Source organism: Canis aureus, chromosome 5, assembly GCF_053574225.1.
Source record: "Canis aureus isolate CA01 chromosome 5, VMU_Caureus_v.1.0, whole genome shotgun sequence".
Taxonomy (NCBI): Eukaryota; Metazoa; Chordata; class Mammalia; order Carnivora; family Canidae; genus Canis; species Canis aureus.
In genome coordinates, this window is record NC_135615.1 from 42,696,742 (window position 1) to 42,716,581 (window position 19,840).

General features: G+C 39.2%; 1 protein-coding gene across 23 annotated transcripts in view; it reads right to left on the bottom strand.

Annotated features, from left to right (window-relative positions):
- JAKMIP2 (janus kinase and microtubule interacting protein 2) overlaps positions 1-19,840 on the bottom strand; it is a 177,827-nt gene that overhangs the window by 17,769 nt on the left and 140,218 nt on the right. For all 23 annotated transcript variants that reach the window (XR_013379731.1, XM_077897752.1, XM_077897771.1 and 20 more), the window contains 6 exons: positions 18,431-18,484; positions 17,466-17,531; positions 11,802-11,870; positions 9,420-9,497; positions 7,036-7,239; positions 628-693 (listed from right to left, as the gene is read on the bottom strand). Coding sequence is in view for 22 of the 23 variants with exons in the window: in XM_077897752.1 (XP_077753878.1) it covers positions 628-693; positions 7,036-7,239; positions 9,420-9,497; positions 11,802-11,870; positions 17,466-17,531; positions 18,431-18,484 (537 nt within the window). In the remaining variant the exon portion in view is untranslated. The remainder of the gene's footprint in view (positions 1-627; positions 694-7,035; positions 7,240-9,419; positions 9,498-11,801; positions 11,871-17,465; positions 17,532-18,430; positions 18,485-19,840) is intronic.

The window sequence follows — 19,840 nt, forward strand, 5'->3', positions numbered from 1 at the left end:
GTTTACCTCACTGCAGCTTGTTTAGCAGCCCTGTGGGAGTCCTCTCCCTTCTCCTGTCCTGCACATCCACAAATGCCCTCTTTCAGAACTACTATGCTTTACCCCTGAAACTGTTGGTTGACTTGGAGGGCTCTTTCAGGCCACTGGGGGAAGTGACATGAAGGCATAATTATCACCCACCAACCTAAGTTTCTGGGCTTACTGTCAAGGGGACACCACAGCACAAGGAAGAAGAAAGGGCTTTTTATGAAGAATGATAAGAGTGATTTTTTTTTCTTTAAAAGGGCTTTAAAAGGCTTTTAAAGGAAAAGCCAAAGTAGAGTCACAAAACTCAAAAGAAAGTTTTGGAAAGGAAACGAAGTAAGAAAGAGGAAACAGGAAAGAAAACATTTCAGAAAAGAATAGGAATTAACACAAAAGGCAAACATGTCCAGGTGAGGCTGCTGAAAGCAGAAGCTTTGCTAGAATGTGGGTGCCTGCCTGGTCGTGAAGGTCATACTGACCGTGACTACACCTGCCTGTGCACGATACACGCTAACTGAGAAGAAACAGAACAAAGTGAGTGAGACTCAGTATTTTCAGACCTAAAACTTAAAGACTGAAATTCATATTGAATTTAACACATACCTTTTCTTCTAAGTCCTTTATCTGTCGTTTCTGAATATCTGTTTTATCTTCTAAGTCACGAATTCGCTGAAGAAGGAAAAAAATAAAACAAACCAAAGAGTTAGTGGGGATTAACAAGAGGACTATTCACCAACCTACAACACAGAACTTGCTATGAAAAAATTAACACTAGTACTCATAGCTGGAAACATCACAAATACGTTTTTCCATATCCAGGAGATTGTTGTTTCAAAAATGATCCATACTTGTGGTGCAAAAGCACTGCATTGATTATACATATATTTTTTAATTTGCTGCCCCTGTCTATTGTGCCCATCCCTGCAGACTCCATCCCTGTGAGGTAGGGTAGTTCTCACCCCACTGCTTTTGGGCTTGGCCATAAGACCTGTTTGCCCAGTGGAATGTAAGTAGGAGAAAGAAGTGGGAATGCCACTTCCTCATAGAGACAGCAGTACGTTCCAGAACTAATAAGCAAAAGCTAACTTTGTCATTAGCCATTTGGACTGGGATTTTTGGTTGTTTATTACCACAGTAAATAGAGCTGAAGGTGCTGCACACAAATGCAGACAATCCTGCTGCTTTTTGCTACTCTTTCTTTCCAACCTCATTTCAACTCTGCCTCAGGGTGGAATTTCATCACAAAACAGGATTTGCCAGTTCTCAGAAAACAGAACAGCTTACACTCACCAAAAATTCCACGGAGGGAATTGATTAAATTAGGGGAAAGCCAAATAGCAAAAATAGCACAAGTAATCCTAAAGACAAAAATGTTAGTTCCAGAACTGTTTCTGAACTTACTTGTCAACTATTTAACAAAATTGCAGGGATTTAAATAGCACAGATTTGAAGTCAACATTACATAGACAATTATTTGCAAGTGAAAAACAGTCTTCAAATTTCGATCCAGCAATCTAAAGGCTTTTTATGTTCAAGGCACATGGGTATAGAGTGTAGGCTTGTTATTTAATGCCTCTTTTGGGAATAATCAGAAAATGGGGAATTGGAGTCTGAGAAGAAAGCAGTAGAAGCTAAATGAGGTGGTAATATATAAAGAGAGGTTTTTATAATGCAATGTGGGGAGAAAAAGGGGAAGCTAGTACAAAGAATACTTGAACTTGGAAATCTATCTCCCTTTTCTCTGACACAGTGGTTCTCAATTGAGGCTGACTCTGCCTTCAGGGGCCATTTGGCTATGACCGGCCATCTTTTAAAGTTAGTCAATTTAATAGGAAGTATATAATTCAGTGGTTTTAGAATATTCATAAAGTGGTGCAACCATCTTCACTATCTGACTGTCTAGACATTTTTGAATCACATGTGGTCACTAATCACACTGGGATGGAGGTTGCAACCAGCATCGAATGGGTAGAGCCCAGGAGGATACATAGGACAGCTCTCTACCATAAAGAATCATCTGACCAAATGCAGGGAATGAAGAGACTGAGTAGTCTGCTTTAAAGGGAAGGGGCTTAAAAAAATAAATAAATAAAATGAAGGGAAGGGGCTGAGGTTTGTGTAGGAGAAGATGAGGAGTTTCCATCAGACAGATTATCAAGGCTGACCTTGAAATTATAGGACAATGAATGCTGGGTAAGAGAATGGGCCTGGAAGCTAATGGTGTGTATGCTTGGGAGTGATGTGTATGCTTGTGTATATTTCCAGGCATTAAAGATACACAATAAGAGAATAATTTTTTAGACATTTCCATCTTGAGTATGCATGTAATTCCTTGCTATGTCTATTGGATGTGGAGGCAAGTATTATATCAATAAATTCATGGACCTGTGAGATTACTGCAGTGTCTATTCTGCCGTTAAGTGTGTGCTTTTTGGGCAGCCTCCTACAGAGGACAGGACTTTGCTGGATGTAATGGAGAGTGTGGATGATAGTTAGTTCTTGACCTTGAAGAGTCATTCCATCAGATGGGGAGACAAAGTTTAAAACACAAGGAAAACCAGGGGATATAATATAATTACTTTTTTTTTTTTTTAAAGATTTTTTATTTATTTACTCAGAGAGAGGAGAGAGAGGCAGAGAGACACAGGCAGAGGAAGAAGCAGGCTCCATACAGGGAGCCCGACGTGGGGCTCAATCCCGGGTCCCCAGGATCACACCCCGGGCTGCAGGTGGCGCTAAACCGCTGTGCCACGGGGGCTGCCCTATAATTACCTTTTCAAGTAGAAAAGGTAAACAGTGGCACAACCAGGTTTAACTTTACCACCAATCTCTAGTAACTAGTACAGTGTTGAGCATAAAGAAGCTGCCTATATGTGTTGATTGCATGAGTTATTTATGCTATAGAGCATAGTGTGCTACATGCTTTATTTTTTTTTTCCCCTTCCCATCCACTTGCCATCCAACCCAAGAAGGTACCCTGTCAGGTCCAAAACAGATCCCTTTTCTACCTATCTTATCTGTATTGCTAAAAAGTGCACCAAATCATTGTTGTCCGCATCAGCCCTGGTGTGACAGCTTCCTGCCAGCTCTTCCTGTTTCTATTTTAGCACATCCATCTACAGCAGCTTTGTGCACTCCTGACATGTGAAATAATCAGGGCAGTCCCTGAATTTATGGGGGAGAGGAAGAGGAATAAGAATGAATGGGATGTATCTAAGCTGTACTCACCAAATTCCTTCAAGGCCAACATGATTTAGCCTTGTCTTACCACTCAACTTCACCTCACATCCACTTCCTCTTGGCTTTATATGCTCCATTTTTTTTTAAAGGTTTTATTTATTTATTCATGAGAGATACAGAGAGGAAGGCAGAGACACAGGAAGAGGGAGAAGCAGGCTTCCCACAGGGAGCCAGATGCAGGACTTGATCCCTGGACTCCAGGATCATGCCCTGAGCCAAAGGCAGAAGCTTAACCACTGAGCCACCCAGGTGTCCCTATATGCTCCATTTTTATGGCCTTCTCTCTGTTCCTTAAAAATTCCAAATGTTCCCACAATAGAGACTTAGACTCTTGTCCCTATCTTCTGGGACACTTTGCCAAAATCTTTGTGTGGCTGGTCTCTCTGATTTTAGACAGCTTCAGAGAGGCCTAATTTGAGGAGACAGTCTAAAGTGGTGAATCCCATTCCCAAAATCACACAAACTTTGTATACTTTTCTTCACAGCACTTATTGATACTCTCTTATTTGCCTTGGTCATTGTTTTTTGTGTTGTTGCTTTGGCCCTTTTCATCTATAGGATAGATGAGAGCAGTGACTACCTTTATGTCTTTGTCCACCATCACATTTCTAGTATCTGGCCCAAGCAGGCCCTCCATATGGTTTTGAAAGACTGTGTAACAGGGTATGGAGTACAGATTTTTTATTTTTAGTCATATGCAGTCCATTATTAGCAGGGAGAAGATCTTGAATTAGATCTTAAACTGGGACTGGAAAAATGAAAACATTTGGATAAATGAAACAGACACTGAAGGGGATTTTAAGGTGAAGGCTTGGAGGTGGGAGTCATGGCTCAAGTGGTACCAGGAAGAGTTCTGCATGAGTAGAGTAATGTATGCTCTGGAGATCATCTCAGATCAGGGTGTTTTTTTTTTTTTATTTTTATTATTTTATTATTTTTTAAACATTTTATTTATTTATTCATAGAGACAGAGAGAGAGAGAGGCAGAGACACAGGCAGAGGGAGAAGCAGGCTCCATGCAGGGAGCCCAATGTGGGACTCGATCCCGGGTCTCCAGGATCACGCCCTGGACTGGAGGCGGCGCCAAACCCGCTGAGCCACCAGGGCTGCTCTTTTTTTAATTTTTAAAAAGATTTAATTTATTTATTCATGAGGCACACACAGAGAGAGATGCAGAGACACAGGCAGAGGGAGAAGTAGGCTCTCCGCAGGGAGCCCAACGTGGGACTCGAGCCTTAGACCCCGGGATCACACCCTGAGCCAAAGGCAGATGCTCAACCACTGAGCCACCCAGGTGTCCCATCAGATCAGGTTTTTAGGGAAGGGGTAGCCAGATAATGAAGGACCTGGAGAGACTTGCATAGCACCAGACTCCACTGGAAATTGGGATCATGGAGGTTTCTGAGGAAGAATGTACCATCATAAAAGGGGAAAGAATGTGCAGTGATACACACAATGAACTAAAGAGAGGAGAGCTGGGACTCTTCCTCACAACTGCGTCCCTGTGGTATACTGCCTATGATTTTTTATGCCACTTGTCAAAAGATACCAATTTTAATGATTTTTCTTTCTATTAGTCTCCTGTGACTTCATGAGTGGATCCTAAACTTTGTAAAGGCAGAGTCTATGTGAATTCTCTATGTCTGGCATGGTATTCAAAGTCTAGGAAGTGCACTTAAGCATCGGACTGGCTAAATGCAGAGATGATAGAGGTGGGTTACAGCAGAGGACACCTGGCAGGACCTGGGCCTGTTGCAGCACTGAAGGGCCCTGCATATGCCTGCGGTTACAAGTGCGGACAAAATGTAACAGCTTCAAAAACATTTCAGGAGAAATGCTAGTTGGATGTAGTGCTCTCTTAACTATTGGAGATAAAGGACAAAGAGGACTCCAGGGTTTCCAGCCTGAGTGCTTTGGGGTATGGTAATTCTACTGACCAAGGCAGGCAGATGGGAAGAAGGGAGAAGTAATTAGGATAAGAACGCATATTTAGATCTGTTTCATATGGGTTCACTGTGAAACATTCAAACAAAAATGTCCAATGAATAGTTAGTGATATGCTCTAGGATTTAACTGGATTAAATGCTGATATATGACAAATTCTTGCCAACACCTTCTGGAATAAACCACTTAAATCAAAACTACTGATCAATTACTATTTGACAATAACAGCAGAAAAAGAGTAAGAAATAACTAGAAAAGGCATTTTCTAGTGACCATTTGTTTGGGAGATACAGACTTTCAATGTGAATCTCTGAGGCTTAAAAATATGTAATGTACCTATCAGTTCAGACTCATAACTTAGAACAAAGCAAACAAAACCATGTCTTTTAGGGGTGAATCCCCTTAGCTGGTTAAAGACTCAAAAGGGATGACAAGGTTTTCATCATAAATAAATTTAGGTACTTATTTGTACATCTTAAAAATAAATACTGCTGCATTTCCATGGCACAACTGATTTGTTGATATTAATTAAATGCTGTTGTAGCAGAAGAAATTTATGCAGAGAACACTTTGATTCCCCAACTAACGGTGCCAGTGAATCTATGATTAAAGGATTTAAAAACGCTTTCCAGGGTCAAAATCCTAAATTTTATGACAGAATGTGAAGGAGGCACTGAAACAAACACGCATGTCTTCACCATCTCCAGGACTCATGGCTTCGGGTCCCCTGTTAGCTTGGATAATCTAACTGTAAAGATTCACAAAACTCCTGGCTACACAGAAAGTGTGCTGAGTATCATGTTCCCCATAAACTGTTCTGATTGGTGTCATAAAATAACCTGTTCCTTTTCTACTCACCTTGATCTGCGAAAACCACAGGATTCTTACTTCTACAGTCCATCTCGGTTTCGTAGCAGTTACCTGTCTCAGCTTCTGAGTACCAAATACTACAGCCTGGCACTATCAATTTTGGAATTCTTTTGAAATCTGCTTTTTGACCAGGACCCTAGTCCTCACCTGTCAAGCTAAGACATGAACTAAGAGTTGGAATTAAGAATTTTGGCTATAAATTGAGGGTCTCTTGAGCCTTGCTGATCGATGAGTCCCATAAACCATGGATATGTCAAGCTGCATATAACAGTGTAGTGCAGTGGTTATATGCACTGGTGTAGAGTCATGCCCACCTGAGCTGGCATGCTGGCTCTGGAGCAAGCTATTTGTGTCCCTTGGACAAATTTAAGCACTCTTATCTTCAGTATCATTATCTCCTTAATTTCGATCATAAGAGTACTTACCTCAGTGGGCTATTGTGCAGATTAAATGCAATGATGTAAGTTTAGTTCCTGACATAGCAAATGCCAGCTTAAGGAGCAGCTTCCAGGCTTTGTTGGTATTGCTGTTTGTTCTGGGAATAAAAAAGGAGGCTCCTCTTCTCTTTCACCCTATTCCGATTATTGGATCAGGCTAGGTTATGGACTGGGATGAGTAACAGGACGGAGGCATTATTTCTGTCCTGCGGGGAGAGTCTTGCTTCTCTGCATAAGGGAGCTAATCATGCTCCAGGAGATTCAAAGGCTATTTCATGACAAAAGTAGTTCCCAAAATAGTAGCAGTATGAAATGCTTCCGAACTGCCAATTTTCTTAAGACTGAATCATTACAAAACTGTCCTGTCTCTGAGTCTAGGTGGAAAGCAACAGTTATTTTAGTTTCTGAAAATAGTTTATAGCTCCTGGGCTCCTCCACACCCATACTTAGTACCATGAACTTAGTACTAAGTCCCATTTGCTAGTACCAACCCTACACAGATGTATGACTCAGTCCTCACCTGATGGGCTTGCTGTAAGAGCTCCATTCTCTCCTGAAGAATCTGACAGTCATACTCTCTGCTCTTCCTCAGCATCTGCCGCCGTAACTTTTCTACTGCTGTCCTCAGCTCCTCTTGCTGTTTTTCACTTAATAATTCACCAAACTTGATAACAGTTTCTTGCTGCAGAGCATTGTACAAAGTAGCTTCTAGTTCCTGGATTCTCTGGCAAACAGAATTAGACAAGTCTAACTTTGGAACTTATCATTTATGTGTTGTATGTGAAAGGAAGCATTTATGTGTATGGGGGGAGTCATGTATTATTGTAGTCGTACAGGATCATGGCAATACAATAAATTTTAAAGCTTATCCAGCCTAATTACCATTTTGATAATCCCCTTTGCAAGATTCCCTATGAGTCATCCAGCTAACAATATATGAATTTCTCTGGTGATGGAGATTATGTTCTTTTTCTTGGTTTCCTATACATTTCATTTTTAGGAAGTCCTTACTTTGTTATAAGAACTATATATCCTTCTATTTCCAAATGTGTTCTCTTTCACTTGACAGCCCTTCAGATATTTATACATCTATCATGGTGGCCATACTTTTAGAAATAAGCATTGAAAAGGGGTCTAAGTTGGAATACTTGAAGGTGAAGATATATTTCATGCACAAAATGCCACCTCTCTTCCACATGACACAACTATGAACTTTATGGTCTCCACATCTTAAAATACAAATTGGGAGATATGATCTAAAAATGGCCTCAGTCTTCAGAATTGGTCTGTTTTTAAAACTCTGAGATTTACAGCTGCTTTAGCTATAAAATGCCTCCTTGAGACTTCTCTGTTTTAGATGAAGATGCTACTGCTCCTTATATCCCAGTTGTGTGTGTGTGTTTTTTTAAGATGTTATTTATTTATTCATGAGAGACACACAGAGAGAGGCAAAGACATCGACAGAAGGAGAAGCAGGCTCCATGCAGGGAGCCTGATGTGGGACTCGATCCCAGGACCCCGGGATCATGCCCTGAGCTGAAGGCAGATGCTCAACTGCTGAGCCACCCAGCCGTCCCTTGTTTTGTTTTTGTTTGTTTGTTTGTTTTAAATTTTATTTATTTGTGCGAGACACAGAGAGAGAGGCAGAGACACAGGCAGAAGATGCTCAACTGCTGAGCCACCCAGGCGTCCCTTGTTTTTTTTTTTTTTTTTTTTTTAACATACTTCAGATATAGCAGCCCAAACCTGCCATTTTACCTCCTGTGACTTTGACAGAGGTGGATAGTCATGCCTTGGTAAGGGATGTTTTTCTAGTTCTTGTGCTGGACTAAGCAGATCTCATCTTTTTAACATTAAATGTGGTTGTCTGAGTACGCAGTCATGGGACATGTGAACGCACAGCTGAACCCTATCATGTATAGGTGGAGGAGGCAAGGATAAAAGGGTAGGAGGGAAGGGGGAAAGTGCTTCTTTCTTGATTCTCTGGGGACCAAACTCTCATTTTCTCCTTTCCCCATCAAGTGGTGCTCAGAAACTCTTACTCATTTTGGAAGGGAAGACTAATTCATCTTTGTTACAAGCAGGGGCTAAGTGCTTCAGTCTTATCCCTGAAGTGACTCAGGCTGCTTCCAGGAAAGCATTATAAAAACCTCTACTAGCAACTCCTTGAAATGTTCCTCTTTTAAGTTTGGTCTTTTTCTCTTGGGAGGCTGCAGCATATATAGAGAAGAAACACAGGCTGTAGTCCAGTATTAGGAATTGTGTATTATGAATTTGGTAAGGGGAATGAATCAAATTCAGCATAACATTCCATGGGATAGAAAAAGGCACACCCATTTACCGAAGAGTCCTTACCATGGCTGGATTATGGTAGTTAAGGCCACAAGGTCTGGAGTCAGACCAGAGTACTACCTGCTTGCATTGTCAGGGAAAGTTCTTTCTCTCTTCAAGCCTTCACTCCCTCATACGTAATACAGGAATAATCATATTACCTATACCCCACAGGGTTGTTGGAAGAAATATGTGAAGTAAAAATGTACAAAACAGACATTAAAACTCCATCATTCTATCACTACATTAGGCTCCCAAACAATTAGATTTGATTTAATAAATTTTTTCTTTAATCTGCAGTACCAGCTGATCTGACTTTCATTGAAGTATTTTATAACATACACTTAATTTTTGTTAACTGAAATATAATTAGTTATTAAGTATTATAAGGTTATTATAACAGGAAAGAGGTAGGGATGTATTTGTTCTAAAACCAGAACTGGAAACCACTGAAAAAGGAGCTGCATGTTGTGGTCTTTTCAAGCATATGGCATGACAAATGAACCAGGATGCTTTACTCCACAAGAGAGAATTGTGAACACTCTGGGTATCTTTAGTGCTTGCTGTACCTACCATATATGCTTGGTCAAGAGCTTGTTTTCTGTAGTCTAGTTCTTCCTCTAGATAGCCTTTTATTTTGCAGAACTGTTCCTATAAAAAGGAGGCCATAATAATAAATAGAAAGAGTCAATTTAGCTTATTAGGAAGTGATATATAATACTGATTAATGTTTTCTCTAATTCCACCACAAGCCAAGTCACTAGCATTTGCAGCGTCAGATTTTGTCTGTGAGGGAAAGAAATTCAACTTTCATAGGCTCACACAGGGAATGTGAAAATCAATGGAAAGAAGTATAAAAGATATAATGATCAGTCCACATGGAATGCTTTAAAGGATTTTTATGCCAGTCCAAGAGTATGTGGTTAAGGACAGATTTGATTTTGACAAGGTAAGTTAGTAACTAGTAAGTATATCTGTGCAAACATATTATGATAATCTATTTTTTGAAAGAATATTTAGAAATGCAATTTGCACAGTTGTATAATAAAACAATCATTCTTTTAGAGAATGGGGCCATTCCACCCACAATGACACTTACTGAAAGAGCTTCTGCTCCTGCCACAAAACTGGTACGAGCTGGGACTTCGATCTCAAGTTCCCCTGCTTGTTCCCAGTCTCTGCATGCATGCTCTCACGTTGCAAGCATCTTGCCATTAGCATTTAAAAATATATCTTTGTGTACAATGTCGCTGTGTCAATGATTTCTTTGTGTGCTTAACTGAAGGAATAAGGACCTCTTCCAACTCTGGAGGAACACTTGACTTCATCTACTTTTGAGAGACTGTCTGTATGCAGTAATTGTGCTAGTGATTTTTCCTGATTGCCTCTCAGCTCCGGTGCCTAGAACAGTGCCCGGGACAAGCTGATTGTATAATTAATAGTTGTACATTTGAAGAGTTTTCACATGCTTTGACTTTAGAGTCTAACCTTTTGGTAAAATAGAAACTGTGTAAAATATAAGCAAATGATGTAAGCTGTCACATACTGTATAAATGCAAGTTGTTCTTATTATAAGATTCCTTAACCTGATAGGAATAACTACCTTTTTTATTTTTATTTATTTTTATTATTTTATTTTTTTTAACTACCTTTTTTAGTAGCAATAACACTAATGACATTACAGTTATAAAGTTCTATATATTTCTGTAAGTTACAATCAACAATTCCTACACTTGGGGATTTTAAGAAAATCTTAAGTGTGGTAAAATACATATAACATAAAATTTACTCTCTTAACCAGTTTTAAAGTTCTATATATTCCTGTAAGTTACAATCAACAATTCCTACGCTTGGGGATTTAAGAAAATCTTAAGTGTGGTAAAATACATATAACATAAAATTTACTCTCTTAACCAATTTTACTCTCTTCACCAATTTTACAGTTCAGTAGTATTAAAGATATTTACATGGTTAGGCAGCTAATCTTCGGAATGCTTTTCATCTTGCAAAACTGAAACTATGCCCATGGAACAACAACAGCCCATCTTCTCTTCCTCTTAGCCCTTGACAGCCATTGTTCCTACTTTCTAGCAGTTTGATTACTCTAGATACTTATGTAAGTGGAATCATCCAGTATTTGTCTTTTTATGACTGACTTATTTCACTTAGCATAATGCCTTTGAGGTTCAACCATGTTATATCATACATTAGAATTTCCTTCCTTTTTAAAGCTTGAATAATATTCATTGTATGTACAGACCACATTTTGCTATCCATTCATCCACTGACAGACATTGGGGTTGCTTCCACATTTAAGCTATTGGGAATAATGCTGCTTTGAATACAGATGTACAAATTATCTTTTTGATAATTATTCAATTATTGAATATTGAAATACCTTCAATTATTATGGGCATATACCCAAACGTGATATTGCTGGATTGGATGGTAATTCTATTTTGAATTTTTTTAGCAACCACTATACTATTTTCCTTAGCAGCTACACACTATTTGATATTCCCATCAGCAGTTCACAGGCTCCAATTTTTCCACATCCCCACCAACATTTGCTATTTTCTGGTTTTTTGATAGTGGCCATCCTAATGGGCATGAGGTAGCTTGGAGATTTTTAAAATCAGAGTTACACTCATCACTTCTGTAATTTTTACTATGACTATATATGGTGGAAAAATTATTTAGCCTAAGGAAAAAAACACATAGTGGAATTTTCTTTAGCATTAGTTTTAGAAATACTATAAAAATACAACATATTTTTGAAGAATATAACTTGAAATTGTGGGATACTTCCAGGAATTTTGATCCATAGTCTGTATACAAAATAATGGGAAGCTGCAAATTTTCATCAGTGCCAGATAAAACAGCTAGAAAATAGTTGTTTTCCACTTGCCTTGCCAATTTTTCTTCATGTCTATGATACCTCCTCTTTGTACTCACCATGTCACTTTCTAATTCCATCATTTTCTGGTGCAGGGCAGCCTCTGCTCCTTCAATTTGCTGGATCCACTAAGGAGTAAACAAGACAAAAAAGTCTGACATGATTGTGTGATATGGTGTATATGGTGCAGTCTACTGAGTTGCTTTGTTTCTTCTTCATATCTCAGGAAACAGATGAGAAGTGAAGTGAAAACTTGGTGTATTTTATCTTAGTTCAGGAAATATATTCATTCATTCATTCATTCATTCATTCATTCAACAAACACATTCATTTATGTCTACCATGTGCCAGGCACTGAACTAGATACTAGGGCTTTGATGGTGAATAAGACCAACATGCTTTGTTGCCCTTGTTAGAGAGCACCACAGGAGGCTTTCTCGGAAGCGACAACTGCAACTGAGTCTGATGAATTTGAGTCAGAGATGATGAGGCAAAAATGATGGGAAGGTTCCAAGCTGAAGAGACATCTAGTTTTCCAGAGTTGGGAGAAACATGATAAAAAAAAGAAGGCCAGGTGAGACTGGAGAAATGGTAATTTTTCCGTGTATGAAATTGGCTACAGCTAATGTTAAATGTTAAAGAATCATTTTTGTTGAGTGGAGACATTTTAAATCACATTAAAAAAAAAAAAAAAAAACCCAACCCCTACCTTTCCTAACACTTAGAATATATCATCTTGTGACATGGCACTGCTGTTAACGTTGTTCAACACCCTGAGTAAAATTAGATTTTGAATAATATGGCATAAGCTTACTACATATATGGTTTAATAGCACAAATTATTATAATGGGTCTCTCCCACGTTAAACATCAGCTTATCCCTTAGGGAGGGAGCTGGGAGTAACAATTGTGTGTTTTTTTTTTTTTTAAAGATTTTTAAATTTTATTTATTTATTTATTTTATTCATGAGAGACACACAGAGAGAGGCAGAGACATAGGCAGAGAGAGAAGCAGGCTCCATGCAGGGAGCCTGATGTGCAACTTGATCCCAGGACTCTGGGATCACTCCCTGGGCTGAAGGCAGGTGTTAACTGCTGAGCCACCCAGGCATCCCAATTGTGGGGGTTTTAAAGGCACGCTATTTTGGGTCTAATACCAATTCTACCTTTTCATGGTTGTGTGGCCTTGAAAGGTAATCTGATTTCTCTAAGCCTCAACTTTCTTTTCTATGAAACAGGGTCAATAATTTGAAGATTAAAGGATGGATTTAATGTAAGGCCCTATTCACAGTGTATTTATTGCATGTCCTGGGTACCCAATAAATTCTAGCTTTTGGTTAACATTTTTTTTTCTATTTCTACATTGTTAGAAATTTGCCTCAGTACTAAAGATTTCTTTTTTAGTTTATCTGTGATAAATTATGCATTGTGCTGAGCATTTTTTCTCTATACTAAGGCCCTGACATTCACAAGGTGATGCCATGTCCAACAGCCTCTTAGGGTAAAGAAGAAATGCACGGGGACATTAGAGGGGCGATTTTCTCAGTTCTTGCGCATACACGTGCTTCCTCTTGAAGCAAATCTCCATCAAAAGTCATCGGTAGGGGGCAGCCCCGGTGGCGCAGCGATTTGGCGCCGCCTGCAGCCCGGGGTGTGATCCTGGGGACCCTGGATCAGGTCCCACGTCGGGCTCCCTGCATGGAGCCTGCTTCTCCCTCTGCCTGTGTCTCTGCCTCTCCCTCTCTCTATGTCTATCATGAATAAATAAATAAAGTCTTAAAAAAAAAAAGTCATTGATAAGTAACCTCATAATGCAACTGCATACCATCAAGCTTTATTAAAGTGCTTCCTTTCACTTGCACATTCATCATTGACAAATTCTCTTGTAAACAGTGTTTTGAAGAGTACAGTAAATTGAGTACAGTAATTTTAAGAGTACAGTTCAGTCATGGGCTTCTGATACAGATTTGTGTGTTGACTCGAAGGCCATATTACTTGTGTGATGCAGGACAAGTTACTGCAGCCCACATCTCAGTTTTCTCATGTGTGGAATGTAAATAGTGGATGAATATAGGACGGTTGTAAAGAACAATGAAATTTGTGCAGTACCTGGTCCACAATATGTTCTTTTTTAGGGTCACTGCTCTTACTATTTTTTTTTTTTAAAGACAAAGAAAGACAGAAAGCATAAGCAGGGGGAGGGAAGGGACAGACGGAGAGGGAGAGAAAGATTTCAAGTCGACTCCCTGCTGAGTGTGGAGTGTGACAAGGGGCTCAATTTCACAAACCTGAGATCACAACTTGAGCCTAAATCAAGAGTCAGACCCTCAACCAGCTGAGCCACCAGGGTGCCCTTGCTCTTACTATTTTTAAGACAAAGTCACAAGAGGATTTACTTGTTGGAAATTTGTCTAAGTTCAATCTTTAGCTATAGATTATACTCCTAGACAGCAGAATGTTTTTTTTTTTTTTTAAGATTTTATTTATTTATGCATGAGAGACATAGAGAGAGACAACGGCAGAGGGAGAAGCAGGCTCCATGCAGGGAGTCTGACGTGGGACTCGATCCCGGATCTCCAGGATCACACCCTGGGCCAAAGGCGGCGCTAAACTGCTGAGCCACCAGGGCCAACCCTAGACAGCAGAATGTTACTCAAAGTTGTAGGTTCAGAAAAATCACGGTTGACATTTAGAATTACTCGGAGATGGAAATGTTCATCTGTAAATCCCAAAGGCAGGAGGTGACTTTAAAACTTGTGAATTGTAAAGATCTGCACAAAAGCTAATTGTACAACTCTGAGCACTTTAAGGACAGACTTGTGTCTTATGCATCTGTGCACTTGTATCTTCAGTGCTAAGCACACTTTCATCACTCTATAAATGTTCAACTGAAACCCTTCATACCTGTTTTGCAAAGGATGTAAGTGGAGGCATGAATTAATTCACCAAAGCTATAAAACATCAGGTCCTATGGGCTCCACATAGGATACTTCCTGCTTTTAATAGGATGCTTATCGGGAATTTGGGTGTCATGGTTAAGAAGACAATGGACTCTGGAAACAGACTACTTGAGTGTGAATCCTGACTCCCATCATTTTCTAGCTGTATGACTTGGGAAGTTACCTACCTTCTCTGTGCTATGGATTCCTCATATGTGAAATTCCTCATGTGTAATAGTAGTACCAAGACTTTGGCAATTAGAACAGTGTCGAGTGCATAAGGAGCACTATGCAAGTGTTAATTATGGCTAAGTTCAAGTTGTATCACATACCACTCAGGGAAGGGAATGGAAGATTTCCTTCCATCAATCTAAGTAAATGCGAGGCACATAGACCTGTTTTTCCTATTTGTATTTTCCTTTCCTTATGTCCCGAGTCCTTGCCTTTCACAGAAAAGCAAGTTTTCTGGGTATTCCTAAACTAAGGTGACTTTTCTTGCAATGAAGAATTGTAGCCCTTTACGAGTCCAGTTGAATGAGACATTCTGGCTATCACTGCCAAATAAATGTAGCAGACCTGCGAATACAGACTGTGTTCTTTGTCCAACTGTGTGTCACTGGAACACTGTCCTGTGGACATTCACAGAGTTATTTGTTTGCTCCTTCAGTAAATGTTTGTTGACTACCTGTTAAATGTACTGGACTGTTGTGAAAAATTAGGGAAACAAAGTGGAGTAAACAGATACCTATTTGCTCTCATGGAGCTTAGTCTAGTGGCAGGTGGTTGGGGGGCATATAACAACAGCAAAAAATGAGCAGCCACATTATATTTGTTAAAAGCCATAGTAGCAGATGCATAGATCACTGTGGAAACACAGAGGAAAAATACCTAACTGGGCTTGGGTGAATAAGGAGGTTTCCCTATGTAGGGGAATGTCTAATGGTTCTGAGTTAGCCAGACAAAGGTAGAAAAGGAAGACGGGAATATCTTCTAGGCAAAGAGAATAGTGTAAAGGACTAGTGAATAGTGAATGGAAACAGTAATAGACATGGGAAGAGACAGAGATAGAGACAGAAGATTGGGGCCCCAGAAGGATTTGTGTATGGCTAGATCTTAGCTATGGACCAAAGAAATAAGGGGGATCCCAGAGAAGCAGGTAAGGGCCAGACACTAGAGACCCCCATAACAAGCTCTGGATTCTGGATCTTATTAAATAATGTGGAATAATGTGGGGCTATTAATTTGTTGTGGACATGGAAAGTGATAGGTTGTGATTAAATCATAAAGGAAGTAAGTTTTTTAAAAAAGCATATGTCAGATTTCATTTCACATGTAAATACCTAATATGTATCCCTAACAGATAAGGCCTTTTTAAAAAAATCCATAACCCAAAGACCATTTTTAGATCTTGCAAAATTAACATGAATGCCTTTTGTTATCTCATACCTGGTCCATATTAAAATCTCCCCAGCTGTGAGCAAAATGTCCTTTTTCCCTCACTTGGTTTCCTTGAATCAGGATCCAAAAGGGGATCACTTTAATATTTATAAAAAATTTTATTTATTAAAAACATTTTCTTTATTTATTCATGAGAGACAGACAGAGAGTGGCAAAGGCATAGGTAGAGGGAGGAGCAGGCTTCCCACAGGGAGCTTGATGTGGGATGTGATCCCAGGACCCTGGGATCACTACCTGAGCCAAAGGCAGACACTCAACCACTGAGCCACCCAGGTGCTCCCATTTTAATATTTCTTTTTTAAAAAGATTTTATTTATTTATTCATAAGAGACACACAGAGAGAGGAGAGACACAGGCAGAGGGAGAAGCAGGCTTCGTGCAGGGAGCCCAATGTGGGACTCAGTCTCAGGTCTTCAGGATCACGGCCTGGGTTGAAGGCAGCCACTAAACCACTGAGCTACCCAGGCTGCCCCATTTTATTATTTCTTAAGCAACTTCTTATTTTATGGCAGTCTTTCTCTCTTCCTTCATTTTTTCCCCTTTATGTCATGGTATTTATTGTTTGAGTAACTCAGAAGGTCATTTGACCTACAGGATTCCCTCATTTCAGACTGAAGAAACCAGATCACTTGCTTGCTTATGGTTTCATTTAATTTATAACAAACTCTTTTTGCATTAGGAATTAAGAAAGCATCTTAAGGAATTTATAGCTGTCATTTATCCAACCACGTATACAAGTCTCTCAAGCATGTGCTGATTCTCAAAGGCACCCTGAACATAGCCACTTATCAAGCTTCTCCACTTGGCTCTTTTCTTTGTCTCTCTTCCTACCATTTACCATGTTTAGACACAAGGGGGCCAGAGCACATTCAGTGTTGCTCTTCTGACAGTCTCCCCGTTGGGCTTTCTGAATGAGACTGCAGTGAGCCACCACCAAATTACAGAATCAGTTGGGAACAACTGGTATGTACATACCCAGGTAAGAGCCCATAAAGAGCCAGGCACTAGTTTACCACCTCTCAACCCCCCCCCCCTTTTTTTTTTATTGCTGTCCCAGCTTTGCAGGGATTATTTGGATAATGTAGTCCAGAAAGTTTTCCATTTTTTTAAGAGACTATAAAGTAAGAATTCTCCACCCACCCCAGATCAGTGTGTAGACTTTTCTTTTTTGTGTTCTCATTCTATTGGGGTTGTATTACCTTGAAAAAAAATTGGGTTTTCAGTAACACGAAGTCACATGCAAAGAGAATGTCCTTCAACCCTACTCTGCTCTTTAGGTGTTAAGCCAGGTATTGAGAGGATCTGAACGTTAGTTTGATGTATTACCTTTTCTGCCAGGGACAGCACGGTGCTGGCCTGAATTATGGCCACTTGTTCTTCATTTCTTAAGTTCTGCCAAAAAAAAAAAAAAGGAGAGAAAGAGAAGAAAGAAAATAAGTTGAAGAGACTTCAGACATTTTCACTATCAGAAAATACTGCCTCATTGCTCACCATAGGATACTACTGCATATATGTGTATAAAACATAACATTCTAATTCTACTTAGTAACAATTCTTAACAAAAAGTTTGTTCAAAATGTGTAAAAAGTACATTAAATGTGATTTCTAAATCTCTAATACTGATTTGATTTTGTGTTTCTCTAAGCATACTTTGTTAATAATCATGTTATTAAAAAAGCAGAAACCAAAATGAAATAACAAGTAATCTTTTCATAGTGGTTTGATGTGATTTAATTGATTCTGTTCTCTCCTCTGATAATTTTTCAAGGCAAAAAAATGGTGTGACTCCTTCAACCTATATGCATCATTCATATAGTATTTCAATGAACGGTCCTCCCACTGAATTAATATGCCTTGACCCTGCCTAGAAGGTGTTTTTAGAAAGAAAAGAGATTATGGCTTCCTGATCCATTTTTATGGGGCTGCCTCCAACCCTACTATTTAGCAGCATTTGCAACTGCATGACTGATTAATTTCACGCTGGATGGCTCCAAGCAACAGTGAGAAGGTAATTAGCTTTAATCACTGCAGATGTGGTCGGCATTCAAACGTGAAACCAGCCAACAAGAAGCACTTCACCAGTTCCTATTTCTGTCACTGCCTTCCAGAGAGCCTTACAATCCCTCAACCAACTTGTTTGATGAATGACTGATTCTCTTCAAGGAGTTACATCCTTAACTGAATATGGCATCTCACTTGCTATTATTTTACACACGAGACTTGGCAAGTATTTCTTGCTTCTCTTTGGGCAAATTCATATACTTATTGCCCTTAATCAATTCATTACTTACCCCATTATCACCCAAGATATCAAGCTGCTTTATGAGATCCGGGATGTTCACATCCTGCAATATCAAGGAGATATACTCAAGTCAAAGACACAAATGTGCCTTACCATGCTGTCAGAGCTTGACCTTAACTTTGAGAAAATATTTTAAGACCTTTACTTCCTTGAGTTTTCAATCAGGCACATGTGGTTTTATGTTTTTACTCTGCTTCTTCCAAGCGGCATGAATTTGGGAAAACTACTTACTAGTTCATTCTCAATTTTACTAGTTGCAAAATACCTCCTTCATGATGGGATGAGCACTGGATGTTATCCTATATGTTGGCAAATTGAATTTAAATAAAAAATTATTTAAAAATACCTCCTTCATAGGCTTATCTTGAGGATAAGGAGATTGTATGTAAAAGAGTCTAGGATATAGTAAGGACTTGGAATTCTTTCATTAAATTTGTTTCTTATAATTGCTTTTTTTTTAAATTAGGATAAATTTTAGGTATAAAGAAAAGTAACAGATAATAAATATAATCAACCAATTTCATTCTAATTAATGGAATTTTGACCTGGTTGAGATTTTGACTGCCACACAGAAAACTTTAATGTATTCCTCTCTTTTTTTTTTTTTTTTTTGCATTTATTTCATGCTATGGGAAAACAGCTCATTTTAACTATATTTCTTGAGTCAGTTTGAAGCAGCTGAACTCCATTTGAAAAAGTTCCCCTGCAGATAAATTTCATCCACCAGAGTAGGTTGTTTGTGATCTAAGAAAAAGGAAAAGACAAAGTACAGTTCTTTTCATTTAATTAGAGCTGAATAAAAAAAAACCCAACAAACTGCTCTGGTTTACAAATTTTTGTGCAGCCTAGGAAGGACAAAAGTTTGAATACCATGAAAGAGGTTTAGGATGGAAAACAAGGAAGCACAATTTTACTACCTAACTCTCCTCCCATTTTACTTCATTAGTATGACTCTCTCCTCTTACTTACATCCAGATAGCAGTACATGGGACTCCTGCCATCAGGAAGGGGGAGGTCTAGCTCAGTTTCATAGGTAGAGAGAAGGCAAGGAAAGCAGGTATCATCTGGCAGCTCAGAGTGGGAGCAGGAAGGGCCATGCACAAGGTCAAGGAGAGACCAGGAATAGCAGGAGGCTTCCCAGCTTTCCCTCTGGGATAGATATTCACCACCTGATTTCATTACATGGAAGGACAGTGTATTTTCCAGGAGATGGAGCCACCTCCATTTGACCTTAATGTTTAAAATGTATCCTAATATCCCTAAAGATAGTTACAGTTTTATCTAAATGAACAACATGTTATAAATCATCAGTCCTTCCAAAAGAGAAATCCCTAAATTAAACATATCAAAAGAGATGGTGGATCAGATGATTTCAAGGTCTCTTCTAACACCAAAAATC